General features: G+C 47.9%; 2 protein-coding genes across 2 annotated transcripts; one reads left to right on the plus strand and one right to left on the minus strand.

Annotated features, from left to right (window-relative positions):
- Positions 1 to 4,385: 4,385 nt before the first annotated feature.
- On the minus strand, positions 4,386 to 5,101 carry LOC108627595 (mitochondrial import inner membrane translocase subunit Tim17-A). The gene is made up of 2 exons (XM_085342321.1): positions 5,009 to 5,101; positions 4,386 to 4,874 (listed from the first exon to the last, which is right to left on the minus strand). Exons 1-2 carry the CDS (start codon positions 5,099 to 5,101, stop codon positions 4,386 to 4,388), a joined length of 582 nt encoding a protein of 193 aa, XP_085198447.1.
- Positions 5,102 to 12,482: 7,381 nt separating this feature from the next.
- On the plus strand, positions 12,483 to 15,350 carry fd102C (forkhead domain 102C). The gene has a single exon (XM_018028972.2). It carries the CDS (start codon positions 12,790 to 12,792, stop codon positions 14,023 to 14,025), a length of 1,236 nt encoding a protein of 411 aa, XP_017884461.1. The 5' UTR covers positions 12,483 to 12,789; the 3' UTR covers positions 14,026 to 15,350.
- Positions 15,351 to 16,330: the final 980 nt, after the last annotated feature.

Consider the following 16,330-nt stretch of genomic DNA (forward strand, 5'->3'; position numbering starts at 1 on the left):
TTATAGATCTCGTCGTCCTCTACAAAAAAGGTCTTATGCAATTTTTCCGTATCTCAAACGGTTTAGGAGTAATTGAGGGAAAACGAAATTTTTTGTCAAAAGTTGGCTGTTTCGACGCTGGGATGGTCGGATTTTGTCAACATCAATAAAATGCCAAATAATCATACGTAACTCGTTAAATACTGGACTTGGAAGAAAAATGCATAAAACTTTTCTTGTAGAGAATGTCAGTGCCTAAAATTTCTGTATAGAAAGCTTTCCGCCAGCGTCAATAATTAATTGAATATTTCCTTCTATACTTTTTAGCACGTAGCTATTTATCATTAGCATTGTTCTTCCGACGTCTGATTTCTTTTTAATTATAGGAAATGTGTTTTTCTGAAGTACATAAACTTTTAGGATTGATTGTATAGCCAATACATCCTTAAACGAAACAATAAAACTTGAGGGTCGAAGGATGCAATTAATTTTTGTGGATACAATAGTTGGCACAACGATTCAGAGATCTCATCTCTATTTCTTTATTCTCCACGGTACACTTATCTTAAATAAAAAGATCCATCTTGTCGTGATAAATTGTCCGTCCCCGTTTGTTTCGTCGTTATTTCGAATAATTAATGAGCCATCATTGTACAGGAACCGGGGAATTACAGCCGCGTAACGTATTGTAGGTATACTATGAACCGCGATGTTTTCTAACAGGATGATGGCAAAGTGAATGGTCAAGGCTTCCGCGAACGAGTCGTTGTCCGATGCTCGCAAGATTCTTTTTTCTTTGCCAACAAATAAAAGGTTATATAATATTCTCCCGGCAATTATTTACCGATGACGAACGTAATTATTCGATTCCTGAGTATCCTGTAAATTCGCTGACACGGTTCAGGCCAGTTCTCTCTAATCTATCTATTCTCTTAATCGGAATCGCGATTGATCAACAGGCATGTAGGACAACGGTGAAGGTAAACGAATCATCCTGGACAGAGACCGCTAAACTGTCCGACAAGGAAAGGGAACGCTTGCTCGCTTCCGTATTTTCTGTTCTCCTGTTTAATCTGGATTCGATAACATTATTTTAGACCGACGAAAGAAGTGTGCCATCAAAATTACGACAGTGTGGGCGGTGAGTGTACTTATGTTCTCATAATTTTACTTTTCGTTAAAGTCTCGGAAACGATACCAAATAAAGAATTGGTCATTCAGTCAAGGATTGCGAAATAAAAATGCCAACATTCGATTCTATTAATTTATTAGTCAGAATTATTCATTTTTACAATACATTAATGCATTTGAAATTCGAAACAGAAGAATGTGTTTCGTGCCAAACCGTCGACCAATCGCGTCAGTCGATTCGCGCGACTGAAGTGCCTGCGCAGTAGCGTTCTTTCCCTGCTGGATTTTCAAGATAAGTGCACGTCGCTTTCATCTCTTTCTATAATTACATTTTTTGTAATAGTTATGCAACTGTTGCTGTCCCCAACTATTGAAAAATGATCGAATAGGTATAGAGAGAACCGAATTTAACAATCCTGTTATAAATCGTTCGATATTTTCGTGGAAAGTCGTAATCAAAGATCATACGTCTTTGCGTCTGTAGCTAATAGCTACTATGATCATGTCGTTGCGTACATAAGTGTACGTGTATCATATGAAAAGTCTTTGATATCTTAGAATTAGTGTTCGCAGCTGAAAAATTCAAAGTTTTCGTGTGACTTTCTTGTGATAAAATTCGTCGAGCATAAATTAAAGCTATATCGAGGCAACGTCGATAGGTGGCGCCCAATTTGGCGGTACTTCGCGTTCGAACGATCGTAGCGCCATGACGTCCCTCCGTGTTTGTACGTTTTAATTTTGCTTGTTAATGCAATTCGAAGTTGCAGAATTTGGTGCAGTTGGAATATCAAGAATCCGTGAGAATAAACGATCGAGGGGACTTGCTGCGAATTCGACGTAAACCTCTCACTGGCCAACGACGACAGTTGAGTAAAAATCTGTCTTTCCTTCTGTTCGTTCGTTTGTTCGCGAATTGTCGCATCAAACCAATTCGTTTTCGACTTTAGATTTGTATCGAGGAGAGCGACACTAAGGTTAGCTTTTACGAAGCATCGATGTAATCGTATCTTTTGCATTTCTTCACAGCTCGTTAATTGGCTGGGAATAATCGTGTCGTGTTTGTATCAAGATCCTTTGAACGAGCTACGAGTGCAATGCTTCCTCCCCGTCCGGTGGCGTCCCCTAGATGATACGACATCGACGACGCGACGTCCAGGGGACCTTCGGTGAGTCATATGCTTTCAAATTCCTTCGATCGGTCACTCGAACATGCTGTAAGATAAATGGTCTGAAACGGTAAGAGTGACTGGTTCTATTGTTTATTAACTAGCAAGCATAATAAACCTGGATATTTAAATAAATAAATAAATATCCAGGAGTAGCAATAGTTCGCTGTAATGATACCATTTATAAAACACCTGGAGTGCGAACAGCTGTTAAAAGCTATAAGAAAGATGAGTAAAGAAGCAAGATCGCTATTACGGCATACTATCTTCCTTTTTATATTCTCTATGTCTATTTGTGTTATCTTTTAGTAAATTTGCCTATGAGACAGAGACGTTTAATTTAATTTATACAATTTAGAATATTATCGATACGCAATCATGTTCTGATAGATAATGATTACGTTCATTGTTTCTCGTTTACTCGGTCCAAGTTTAGAACAGCATCAAAGGTATGCATTACAGACTAGAAAGAGAAAGTATGCTTTTTAAGGTTCCCTCTTTGTCGGCGGGCATTCCGTCTCTTCTGTCTTCGCACTCCAGTTGATACTCACAATTCTAATTACCTCCTTTGCGTATTTCATTACGTATCACAAAGCATAAAATCAGTTACCACTATTATCATTATTTTAACATATTTGCTATCATGTGTACTATGTTAATTTAACGTTTGATATTAATATTTTTCTACTTCGCGATGCAAAACGCGAATTTTATATTGCCTTCAAACGAAAGAAGTTCGTTTGCAAATTTAAACTATTGCTTTTACCTCTAAATGTATACTTGATCTGTGCCACGAGTTTCTCGTTGGCGAACGATCTTCTTTACCGTTGATAATGATTCGCGACTGGTCTGTCGACCTTCGAAACCGCGGATACCTTCGATACCTCACGCGAGAACGGTTCCTGTCGCGAACACAGGCACAAGAGGGCGGGAAATACATCTATACGGAATTCTTTAAACGGTTTTTCATTCTTGTACATAAATTCTGTTCGCCGATAGATCGATCAGATCCGAATGAAAACAATGTAAAAGTCAGGATTATAAATCTCCCCGGTCGCATTTCTAAAATGTATCAGTTATTATTCTATCTTACGCATCGAGAATCGAGACCCGAGGCTAGTAGTATTCGTTCCTTCGTATTGAGAATCGAGTCCGAATTCCCAGATCGACAAGGATAATCCAATTTCGAATTATTCACAGTAGCATTAGGGCGGCTTTCACGCGCGTGCACCTTTCTCCGCTCGGATCGAGCACGCTATAATAACGACCGTCGAGTGTGTTACCTCTGGCTAAACACCCCTCTCGAGGACGCGTGAAAAATCGTTCGATTCGAGTGGCTTCGAAAGAGGCTGGTTAAGCGATAAGTACCTAAATACGAGCACCCGGGACTCTCTTTTCAAGCGAAATCTTTTAGTGAAGAGCACACGGTGCAGCGGCGGCAGTGGCGCACAGGCCACCGCTGACCGTGTTCTGTGACTCAATCGGGAAAGGGTTGGAAAGATCGGCTCTGGGCCCACGGTAATCCGCGGCTTACACGGGTTCGAGTGTAAATATTGATTCCAATCTGGTGTCAACGACAATGGGGGCTGGAAGCGGCACCGGTCCGCAGAATGGTCCGAGCGCTGCCCGCTAGCCGCTGTCAAAACAGTCATTACCACCTTCCGATAAACGATGCCAGCCCTTCTCTCGTCCATCCGGTGTAGGCATGTCCGCCTTCGAGTATCGGGAAGAGAGATGTCAAAGATAACGCGAGGCACTGTTAACCCTTCGACGTCTGTATAGGATAAAGCAGTCGTTCGACAATAGTGGTAGCAATGTATTATTTACGTAGCAATATAACAGTATTACAACAATATAGTAGGTACACAAGTATAACCAAACTGTATATCTATAGCTGTGTATACGTTTAAAAAAACGACGAGGAGCCCACGCGTATTCGGATATATCGACGATAAAAATTTATAAAGGCCGCGTGTCTATCGCAAACGCGTTTTACAAATTCACAAAACTTGGCAGATAGAATCGCGATCGCGACAGAACGTTCCACCGTGAACGCAAGAAGCGACGTCCTTAAATTAAAGTAGTATTAAAAAACGGATCAGAAGAGGTTCATCTTCCTTTGCTGACTCTGTCGACCTCGACGCCGTTCCCGTTCATCTGCGAAGGTACCTCCGAACCGACGGGAGCACCGCCGAAACCTAGCCTCGCCCGTGGCGGAAGTCCGTGGAACTCCGGTAGATTCTCCATCTCGTACATCTGCATGTGCTGGGCGAAAGAGTCCGCGTGCAATCGCGTCGCCATTATCCCGAATCCTTCGACGAGAGCCAGGAACACCCCGCCGACCGTCGCGCTTCCTATCATCGACGCTAGTCCGGTTCTCGCGGCCAAAACACCTCCGGTCAACGCTCCGCTCAGGATCGAGTTCCATGGGTCCTCTTTCGACCGGCACCGTATCAGGGTGCATTCGATCGCGGAGAACAGACCACCCCATACCGCAAAGTTGCCCGCGACCTGCGGAACCCGGTTCTTCACCGCCGTCACACCGCCGAACAGTCTTCGATGCAATCCCGCTGGCGCGTTTCGGAACCCTAACACGCTCTGATTACGACATGAAAAATGTCTGGCTCGAGTTATCCGTTCGGGGAAATATAGAAAAATGGTACGAGCGTGGACGTTAACCTGATCAAGACAGGACGATCGAAACATTGATGAGACTATGATTCCAACGATACCTGAAATAGAGTGCCGCAAATCGCGCCCATCGTGAAGGCACCGCCGCAATCGTCCACTATCCTCCAGGGACACGGTTCGCGATTATATTCCATGTTCTCAAAATTCCTCCCCTATAACTTCGTCAATCGGTGATTTCGTTCGAGGTAACGGTCGACGCGATCGATGCGAATTTATCGTTCATGATTTGACGCGCACTATCCGCGGAAAAGTAGCGACAGTTCGAAAGGCGTCGCACGTACTTACGAAGGGAATATTAAAAGGAAAATATTTCTGTTTCGCGATCGTCGCGAAAGTAGTCGCGGTACCGCGAATCGCTTGATATTGTTCCTGAATCGCACAGCGGCGTTCAATATTTTCATCGTGACGCCTGTTCAGTTTCGGTAGCCCCTTGAAGGGGTTGAACCTACGCGACGCGACGACGTTTCGAAACATGCTCTCAGCGGGTGTGACAAATATGGTACGTGAGCATCCTAAGTGAATAATAAACATCTCTGTGGGGTTGGACAGGGTAGACGGGACTTGCGCGTTTAAGGCGGTTCCCCCAACTAGCCTCCGGGTTCGATTCTTATTTATCCGGACTGCGCCGCGGCGACCCTCTTCGTAAAAATGATTATTCGGCTATTATACGATGATTACCCAATAGAAATCGTGGGTGTAACACGAGAAACGAGCGTGGTGCGGATCCGGTGACAGACGAATGTTACCGCGTATTTAACACCGCATCGAAACACATGTTCGTACATCTGTACACGCGCTCTACCCGGTATATGACTCTCGCCGTGCTTTGGCCACCCCAGCGGTGACAAAATCTTTGACGTCCGACTACGCGGTCTTTGCCAAATATCAGATCGATTTCGTTGAGATTCGCAACGAAATAACTGCACGTTTTCGTTACTCTCCTCGACATTTGATCTCGTTAGAAGCCGAGGAGGTTTATGCCATGCAAATTGGGTTCGGCCTCTTTCTTTTCTTCCCGTACCTTCCGCTCCGAAATCCAAATCTAATCCGCTTCTACGTACGATCTACCTGCTCCCTGCTCTTTTGTACGAAACACGAATCTGACGACCGCGCGTAAGCACCTTACAGTGTTCGCGAATTTCTTTGCGACCGCAACTCCGTTTCGAAAACTTTTTTTTATAGACACCGGTGTCGGTATTATCCTCTGTTACGTGTTCAACTTTGATTCGCCCCGTGGGTTATCGGCGAATCTCGTTCGCCGGTCGTTTAATCATCGAACGCGCTTAATACTCGAATCCCATATTCTATTACAAGGGACGGTGCGCGCGGTTTAGCTTCACCCCCGCGATACGTCCGTTTACATGTACATATTTAACGTTAGATCGCGAGGACCCCTTTCGGTTTTCATTCCATTATGAAGAACGATTAACGAAACAGGGGATCCCCTTTGTTGCCAATGGTCGTCGGCCACAGTGAGCCACGCGACAGCTGCCGGGATAATATCGATGTCCTTTCCGATCACGGTATCGTCGAGACGCCCACTGCAAATTATTGTTCCTCGTCATCGTCCTCGTGTTCGACTCTTTTGTCTGCTGTTCCTTATCGACCATCGTTACATCTTAGCCCGCTTTCTTCGTTGACCCTTCGTAATACGGGTATTCGCGTGAGGGACTCGTCGGACGTCACGCGACAAATTGTACAAATTGGAAGTCGACGATCCACAGGGTCGATATACCCGACTCTGCACGTATCCTGTTCTACTGTAAATTTTCCTGCTGTAAATAGATACGCGCGGCATAACGCGAGACGGGGTTTCAACGACCGATACGATTGTTCTTCCCGTTGAACGATCAGAAATACGAGATCAAAGTCGGCACGGTTAACGTCCAAATGTCGTCCACGCTACGACGCGGCGTCTACGAAGCTTCGAATGAATATTTCAGGGTAACCGTCGCCAATGGGATCCCAACCCTCCCCCGTGTGTTGTTCCCGCAAAGAGCATTTGCGTAATCTATCAGCGGATACGTTCGGGACTTTCAGGGATGAAACCCTTTTCTAGCTCGCGCGAGGAAACGGTCGGTTAATTTTAACTTCGAAATAGGCGCTACTCGCGGATAAATCACGCGCGCGGAACGATCTCCTACGTTCTCGAGTTCGATCGTCTGTTCGCATCTCGAGCATGGAAAATGAACAGTTTACTCAGTTCGTCCCGTAATTGGGAAGTTGAGCCAAATTTTCCTGTACGCCGGAATAGAGCGATCAAACGGAGCGCGGACAGGAACTCGTAAAATTGTTATTTTCCACGGGCTTCGGATGCCACCGTTCAACAACCGAAGCTCCACCGTGGTCTTGTATTTAGAGAACCTACGAAAACACTCGATCTGTTGCAACAGCCGTCCGCGACCATCCCGGCTGCACCGTCTATGTTTCGGATCGCTCTAGCGGCGATTGTGCCCCCGAGCCCTAAACCGTTAATAATAACAACAGCGCGCATTATACCTCGACGGTGTCACGATTCTCCTTGATCGAATCACGATCCTCCATTCGATTCTGTGTGTAGCGACGCGCAAAGACGGAGCGTGTCATGCTGGGAAATGAAAGCAAATTATCCGCCGTCCGCAAATTGCTAATGATTGCTACTCTCCGGATGAGTGTGTATTATTTTCTTACCGACCGGTAATTTCGGGATAATTATAAACCGCGGGCAGGGCGAGAGTCGCACGATAGAACTCGATTTCGACATTTTTAACGATGGATCTCGAATTTGTTAGATGAACTTTCGGATCGGAAAAACATTTACCGTTGAGTCTGTCAGAAATTCTGTAGCCTTCTATAATCGGTTTTACGATTGTTCGCCCCTTCGCGTTCACCCTCGCAAGTAGCGGGCAACGTGGATACTTTAAAGTCCACTGGCTGTACGGAATCGGGCCGGAGAGGCGAGTAACCGCACAACGGGAAAGAGGCCACAAAAGTGTGGTAAATTTGAGAGTCATCGGAACGCGTGCAGCGCAAATTAAGTATTGGCCCACGAGCCTTTTGTCGTCGAAGAAGGAAGGGCGTAAGGGAACGAGAAAAGGTGGCCAGTTCCCTTTTCGCGCGGTACAAGCTTTCACGCCCATCGTTTCGCGCGACAATAGCCAGTGTCCGGCTACAAAGGCTAAACACCAAAATATTGCCGAAAATCCTACTGTACCGTCTCCGGCCTCGAGTCGGTGCTCCTCGACACGATAAAAAGAGGGAAGGGGATCGAGCGCAACGGTCCGGCTAAGTATCTCGAAATTTAATCTATTCCTCTTTTTCTAATCCTGTTACTCGGCTAAACGGTCACGTTTCGACCGCATCGTCCAAAATCAAGAAGGTGCGCTCCTCTCCTCGAGGATTTCCGCTCGGTTGCCGCCTCGACCATGCGGAAACGCGAACCACTTCGTCAAATCTCGTTTAGCGAATACGTACATACGTACGTAACCGTCGTGCCCGTCATGTCCTCGTCCGCGGTTCTCCTCCGCGAATCCTAGATAACTTCGGCTCGTCTCGAACTCTTCTAGTCTTTTCGCGACGATGTTTGTCAAACTCCTTAAAGGAATACGCTATTCTCTCGTCGAAACCTCGAAAGACACGCTGTTACCGTCTCATCGATTAGCAATTCTTTCGGTAGGCGTCGAAGTGCACTCGAAGTACAGAAGCACGCCCGAGTGCCCTCGAAGAGGCGATGACGCGCGTAACGACGGAATAACGAATCTCCACTCGAAAACGTAGACCGAGGGGTGCTCCGCGGGACGCCATTTATGTTTACATCGACGCCACTCGTCGGTTTAACGAGCCGCGATAAAACCCTTCGAGGGTTGTACGCGACTAAAGAGAGAAATCGTTTTTAGATCGCTCCGTATTCGCTGTCGCGTGGAACAGGATAAATCTGTGACGGGCGCTACCCGTTTTGAGCAAACAGCTCGAGCCGCTTCGGTTTTTCTTCCGAGGAAAATCCTCGAACGAGCTTTGCGTACATAAGATCTGTCGTAAGATCGGGTAGAGAAAAAGAGATCGGAGAATCTCGCGAAATCTCGTGCTGTGAAACAGGGAAGCCCCCAAAGTGAGCGCGGCGCAACGGAGTTTATAAATTATGAATATTTAATCGGATGCGAAGCCAGAGACTCGAGTCGAGGCCTGACGCTCGAGCTCGAGCTTTCCGGAAACGATATTTTCCTATCCGTCGTGGCCTGCTGCTCCGCCACCGTGCCGGTGCAATAGTGTACCGTAAAAGGGATGCTTAGGAAACACGATGGTACGCGTCGCTAAAACGAGAGCATCCCTTTGAGCGGATGCGTCAAAGCTAATGGATCTTCTCTCTTCTCTCTTCGGGGTGGTTCTATCGCGTCTCTCCGCGCCTCGTACCGGTTGTTCCTCTCCTCCTTTACGACCCTCCGATGCCCTTCTCTCGGGCCCGTCTCCTCATTTCCTAACTCTCCCCCTCTCTTTGTTCGCTACAAAGACGATCGCGAGGACCGAGTCCCGGAGTGAAGCTCCGTTAATGTTTTCTGCCAGTTGATTGCAAGCTCGTTAGAATATGCATAAAGCATCCGTTGTTAAATGCTGCTCTTTCTCTTAGCCCGTGGGTTCCGAGGGAGTGAATTTACGCGTGGCGAATTCTATCGCGGAGGAACACGCAGCCGCAGAAATGTTGCCTGTATCGCTCGGTTTGATTCGGAGGACGGATTTTCAACAGGCAGACGTTATGTATAGACGTCTAGCGGGAGAGACGGAGAGAGTCAAATTAATTAGTGGCGGAGAATGGGAAATGATGTTATTGCGCGTAAGATGTTACGAGTGGATCGGAGATAGTAAAAATTCAAGTCAATGCCTTTGGGTGGGAAATGTTAATCGTCGTAAGTAAATCGATAATAATTAGAAATTACCAGAGCGTACGAAGACTCGACGATTTTATGAGTTTACGTCCTCTGGACGACGAAATCTTGAAGTTTGGTTTATCGGACCTCCACGCTACTGCGACGGGAGTTTGAAAACCGATTAGGAGCGTATTTGGAAGCATCAAAACTAACGGATACCCTGCGCAATCCGGCTACGCGAAACTCCGAGAACCGGCCGGACCTCGAAGTTGGCTAGTCGCCTCTCTGACCACGACATTTATTAACCTTGCCATCGGAATATCCATTCAATCTCTAAAATACACCGGCTGTATCGGCGAGTATCGGGAAAGCAGAGATTAAATGCTGCACTGTTTGACGAAGTTGTAAACGGATCATCGGAAAATTCATCGCGCGAAACCCAGTTCCGTTATTATTCGTACTATCGATCGTAAGAATAAGTTGGCAAATCTTTGGGAAGCGCGTACGCGACGAATTTCGGGAACCGCAACGGTGAGTAGACGGTGATTAAATCTTGCGGGAGCGTCGCGTAAACCTGGGGAGGATGATCGGCTTTCACATAATTGTAACAACTAAATTCTTCGACGAAACCATCGAGAAAACGAAACCTATTTATATGATCCCATTCCGGCGGTCCAGTAACTCTACACGCGGTCCGATCAGATACGATCCATGTCTCGGTTCGGAATAATAAGAGGTGTAAAGAGTCCCCGATATTTTCGCGTCGAATTTGTTGGGATAAGATCGGTGCTACCTTCGAGCCTCGGTAGCCAAGGAAACGGTATCGTTCGTCCCGATGGAAAGCAATCGTCGGCCACACGAAACCGCGCTGTCAAAACACAATAAAACGTTGCCCGGAAGAAGATCCGTGCTCGCATTTTGCTCGAAGGTAGATCGTCGCTTCGCGGCGCGCAATACCCGTCGTTTTTAACGTCGGTGTATGAGTGCGCGCGTGTATATAGATACCGGTCCATTGTGCGGCGGTCGCTAAAATGCACCTCTTGCACCGAATAATGGCGATAATTGTGACGAAATGGAGCGTCATTGTGGGAAAAAAAGGGAACCTAACCGTAACGATCGAGGCCGCCCTCGGGTCCGAGTAAGTGGCAGATGCATGCCGCTCGATTGACAGCTCCTCCGATTTCTTTCCTCGAGGTTCGCGCCAATTCCTAATTCCGCGCGCATCGTTTTAATCCCACCCTCCCTTCTTTATCGCGAATCGATGCGACGTTCTTTCCCAAACCTCTGCTTTGCTCCGGCCATCCGTTTAGCGTTCCATGCCTAAAGAAATAGGAGGCGAACGTATTACGGGCGATCGATTCCGTGGTCGTGTCCTCCTCACAATTAGGGCTCGATGCGTGCTCGTCGCGATTGATACGAGGCAGTATTTCCGTGGTGGACGATACGTAAAAACGGAAAAACGCGCGGGAATACCGCTACGGGTGATATCGGCGGAGGTGAGCGGAGGGGCGTCAAGCTGTTATTTGCAATGAAACGCAACAATTGTAATCGGAGTCGATGCACGACGTCGGCGTGTCCCGTAAACGCGCCATATTGCAGCTGGGCCGGTCGTGAAAAATAGTGTTTTTGTGCAAGCCGAAACGGCAGATATGAAACCAGCATGGCGGATGCTTACAAATAGTTGCAGGGCGGCGCCTCCATATAAATGCGCCTACAGCTCTTTTTCATTTTTTCTTTCGCTCTTCTCTCTCTCTCCCTCTGTGTTCGTTTTTGTCCGACCCTTTGCACGCGTTTCGTCTTTTGTCACACGGTTCATGCGGCGACGAAAAGGATTCCGCGAACAAGAGCCAGTTCCGTTGTATCACGAAGGGTAGAGGAATAATTTGGTGGTCCTCCCCATTCTGGCTCGACTCTGATTAGAAACACCGGGCCCGAAATGAATCGAACTGGAGCTAAGACGGTTTACACGTTGGATGGGTATGAGAAATAGTCGTTGCATCTGATAGGGAAGAAATCATCGAGCATCCGAGAGGTAAAGAGAAACATCGGGAGGATGTAACCGGGCATTACTCGGCGTTCTCGTCAAGAGCAAACAGTAGGGATAATGGATAGTCAGGGAGTCTCGACACTCGGCCAAGCGGTCTATTAACCGAGCTCGTGCAAACTATGTACGGTGCCGCTCTTGAAAGATTCGAGCGCGTCGCAGGCAGTCAGGGGGTTGAAACGCATATCGCGACGCCGTCCTCGGAGCGGTGCGCGATCGTGTCGGGCTAGGTACGTCTATGATATCGAACTCCGTACCGCGAGATAAGAGAGAACGGGAACGGACGAGTGCTGGTGCGGGTGCGGCAGAACCGGTGCCGGGCTGTAGGCAGGCGACTCGTAGGCAAGTCGTCGACGCGACTGCCGCCCCCGCGCACGCTAGATTACGGAATTCGGGATCAATATCCATGACGGTAGGTGTGGCGGATGGCAGAGGGTTCCATCTTCGACCATCCTCTGGGTGCTTATTGGTCGGAGGATCGACGTACTGGTTTCGAGCCCAGAGCTCGGCACCCACGACCCACGGTCGCGTTCTGGGTAAACGGGCGGAGCCTACCGTCGTTTCTCTCCCCTAGGCGAGCTGCTAGTGGGGAGAAACCATTGGGTGCACTCTCCTCTGGCAGGCCGCCGAATCGTAAATCATGACCAGTCGGTCGCTCGGAGCGCATCGCGACAAACAGCCTGAAAACCATTGGAAAACACCGGTCCCGCGATCGATCGGCGAGCCGATCGGCCGATACCCGATCTCGCTTCGTCTTCGCCGCCGGTCTTTCTCGGCCACGTTTCTTCGCGTTTCGTTCCTGCAATCAAAAGTGACGTTCATCGCGTACGTTTCCTTCGTTCTGTTCGAGTTCTCCCCGACGTGAGACACGCGATCGTTCGCCAAGTGTTCGACGACGACGACGACTCGAAGATCGTTTACAGTGGAGGGAACAGCTATGTGCAGCAACGAGAGTCCACCGCCGGCGAAGGAACCGCTCGCCGTCGGTTTGGGCAATCCCATGGCCGGGTTTTTACCCGGTCTCGAACACTATCGTCTACAATTGTATCATTACGCGATGGCCGAGAGATTGAGACTGGCCCAACAATTGCACCCTCAGCACCCAGGAGTCGGGCAACCGCCCTCGAGCGCTCCAACTCACCTAGGAATGGGTCCAGGTTTCCCGGCACCGCTGCCACTTTACCCGGCGGCGGCGGCCGCCGCTGGATATCCCAGCAGATTCATCCATCCGGCCTTGTCCATGGCCCTGCTGCACCCTCACCATCAACGAATACCAGAAGAACCTAAACCGCAACACAGTTACATCGGATTGATCGCCATGGCTATCTTATCCTCGCCCGAGAAGAAACTGGTGCTGTCGGACATCTATCAATACATCTTGGAACACTATCCGTATTTCCGAACCCGCGGTCCGGGCTGGAGAAACTCGATCAGGCACAACTTGTCGTTGAACGACTGCTTCGTGAAATCGGGAAGAAGCGCGAACGGCAAAGGCCACTATTGGACGATCCATCCGATAAATCTCGAGGACTTCCGCCGCGGTGATTTCCGAAGACGCAAAGCGCAGAGGAAAGTTCGGAAATACATGGGTTTGGCGGTGGACGAGGAACCGGACAGTCCTAGCCCGCCACCGTTGCCACCCACCCCTCCTCCGGCTTCGAGCCTAGGACCACCGGTGGCTTCTCAGCCGCTTCCCGGTATTTGGACTCCGCATCATCAACAGCAACAGCCGCAGCAGCAGCAACAACAGTTCCAGAGCCAGACGCTGAACAGGCAGTCGTCGTCGTTTCAACCGTCTTCCAGGAAGAGACAGTTCGACGTGGCGTCGCTCCTTGCGCCGGACGATCAACAGCATCAGATCGAGTCCGACATCAGGTCGGTGAAGACGAGGAGATTCAGCTGCAGCGAGGACGAATTGCACGATCTCCAGGAGCCTGATCAGGACGAAGAAGATGTGGACGTGGACGTAGTCGCCGAGACGAACGCAGTACCCTCGCCGAACACGCCGTCGGCAAGCCCAGATTCCAAGATCGTCTCTTCGGCCGGCCACTGGACCACCCAACCCGTCCAAGCCACCGGCGCTCAGCAGATGACCGCGTTGCATCTTCAGAATCATCTTCAAGCGAGGAATTATTACGTGCCGGTGACTTCGAGTACCGGGCCCACGGTTTAATCGTGGCAATCGATCGCGTCGTTACTTCTCCTCGTGGACTATCGGCTGAACGATAATTCGGAACGGTTCGACCGATCGTGACAATGGAATGCTGTGAAAAACGCTATCGAGCAATCAAGTGACGAGTTCCGAGATCGGGATGAATTCTTTCTTCATTTTTCGGCTGTCTTTCGTTCGATATTCGATGTTCGATCGTTGCTAGCTGGTGCTAAACTAGTCGTGCCAAATCGCGGAGGTTCCTCTCATTTATTTTTCTCCGTTTCCGGAGGATCACCGTTGCGAGATCGCCTTCGTATTCTTTGTAAGTTGTCGTACGTTCGTCGGGAGTCGACGCACCGGTGCAATACGCTTTAGATAATTTCGTTCGTTAGCATATTTGAAACGGGAGCAACGAATTCCCCGATCGACCAAATCAGGCCCCCGTTCCGACGCGACAGGACGTCGCGTCCGGGACCCTGACCGTTCGTTCGATTTCCGAGTCCAGTACCAACTCGAACCCATCATATGGCCAGCCGCAACGCGTGTTAGGGAACGAATCTATATGTACTGTATAAATATAGATGTATAAGCATCGTGTACGTGTGTTTAATCGGAGATTTCGAGTAGAATTCCACTGGGGAATAGACGTCCGACGATTCGTCGAGGCGAGCGTCGTCGACGTCCGCGCGAACGAGCAACGTAAATGCTTAAGTATGTATATTTGTATACTCGTGATCAATGCTTAACATTGATTCTACTCGTGCCAATCGTGGAATTCTATTCGTGAAGATAAACGAATTCTTGTAAATAGGAGATGGACGCGAAGGGAGATTGATGTAACTCTGTATTGTCGGTTTCCCGGAAGAGTGACTCTGCGAGGACGGATTTATTGGAATTTTCCCGATCGCGAGATCGCTTCTATTGGCAAACCGATGATGCGAGTTTTCGTACGCGCGGGAAATCCCGCCTGTTCAAAGTGTAATATAGGTAGTTAGTTGGAAGGTTCATCGATACTCTTGTCTTTATTATAATCCGTATCGTCGCGAACGGTATAAACGGTGTACTCTGTGCAAATTCTTGCTCCTTTGTATGTACGTATGCATGTATTTATGTATGTATGTATGTACTTATATACAATATGTATGTACGTGCCTACGTATAACGATGCATAGACAGTCGGATCGTTCGTAAATCGAATGGAAATGGCAAAGTAACACGGTTTTATAACGATTACGTCGGTTCGGTCAGCAATGTGGATAAATCTGTCTCTATCGATCCTCGGCGCGGAACTGCCGCATCTCGATGCAATTCAAGCTGAATAAAGATTCTGCTCCCATGGATGGTTATCCCTGTTTGCTCTTTACCTCTCCAGGTTTACTCGTTAAGAATCGTCGTATTTCGTAATTCGTCGGTGGTCCAGTGGAATGATTTTGAAAACGTTCCGACGACCACTTCGAGCAAATAGCTTACCTACATCTTGCGTCCGCAACGCGATATTAAAACGTGAGTAGTCGAGACGGACGTAACGTCTTCATCATTCAAACGGTCGAAGCATTCCGCCTTGATCAACGGGAAAAATATTGAGAATTCGACAAATATTGAACTATGAGTCAATGCTGAATTTTTACAATTTACCGATATCTATCTCTGTTCCATTATTAATAAATTGTTTGCTCGCTTATCTAAGCCCCCAATGCGTCTCCTTCGGCTAATCGTATCGGTCACAGGAGACAATAAGTCGTATGCCAAAATATTTTAGCATACATACATATAGGACGGATTGACGTAAAACAATTGCGAAAAAAAGATTGCGGGGACAACATTATCGTGCGACCCCTTACCTCTTTTTTATACGAAATTCAATGGGCGCTCGACGAGCGTTAATCAGTTTTAATCGAGTTTAAAATTTGACAAAAGTCCACGCTATTTTCCAGCTGTTTGATATATAACGATAATGCGACGATCGCGTTAAGCCGCGCTTAAAACGCGCTTTCAAGAATATAATCATTTTGTTCGCTACAGCTTTTAGCCAAATTTTTCATTTTCAGCTTTCACCGTGCGTCGTGCCGTTAAAAGTTTTTAACGCGGCGCTGCGTTGCGCCGTTCCCCGTCGATCATTATCTGTATTTTACTTTGTTTAACATCTGGCTCGCGTTTAATCGTTTCGACCTGTTTAGAAATAGCAAGCGCCTAGCTTGACTCTGAAAGCACGCAACGCTTCTTAGCTTCTTAGTTTCCATCGTACCCGAGCTTGTTACTTCTTCGTCAGATCGAATAATGATAGCTAAAGTTTGGAAGAGTTTGTCAGCTTAGAAACTGAAAAAAT

The sequence above is a fragment of the Ceratina calcarata genome, unplaced genomic scaffold (genome assembly GCF_001652005.2).
Source record: "Ceratina calcarata isolate Rehan_Ccalc_2016 unplaced genomic scaffold, ASM165200v1 scaffold48.2, whole genome shotgun sequence".
In the NCBI taxonomy this organism is placed as follows: Eukaryota; Metazoa; Arthropoda; class Insecta; order Hymenoptera; family Apidae; genus Ceratina; species Ceratina calcarata.

What these genes read in the sequence shown, in the direction of transcription:
- LOC108627595 (XM_085342321.1), bottom strand. Translation starts at nt 5,101, where the DNA reads ATGGAATATAATCGCGAACCGTGTCCCTGGAGGATAGTGGACGATTGC. An exon ending in TTTGCGGCACTCTATTTCAG is followed by an intron (nt 4,875 to 5,008) that starts GTATCGTTGGAA and finishes TGTCGTAATCAG; the next exon opens with AGCGTGTTAGGGTTCCGAAA.
- fd102C (XM_018028972.2), top strand. Translation starts at nt 12,790, where the DNA reads ATGTGCAGCAACGAGAGTCCACCGCCGGCGAAGGAACCGCTCGCCGTC.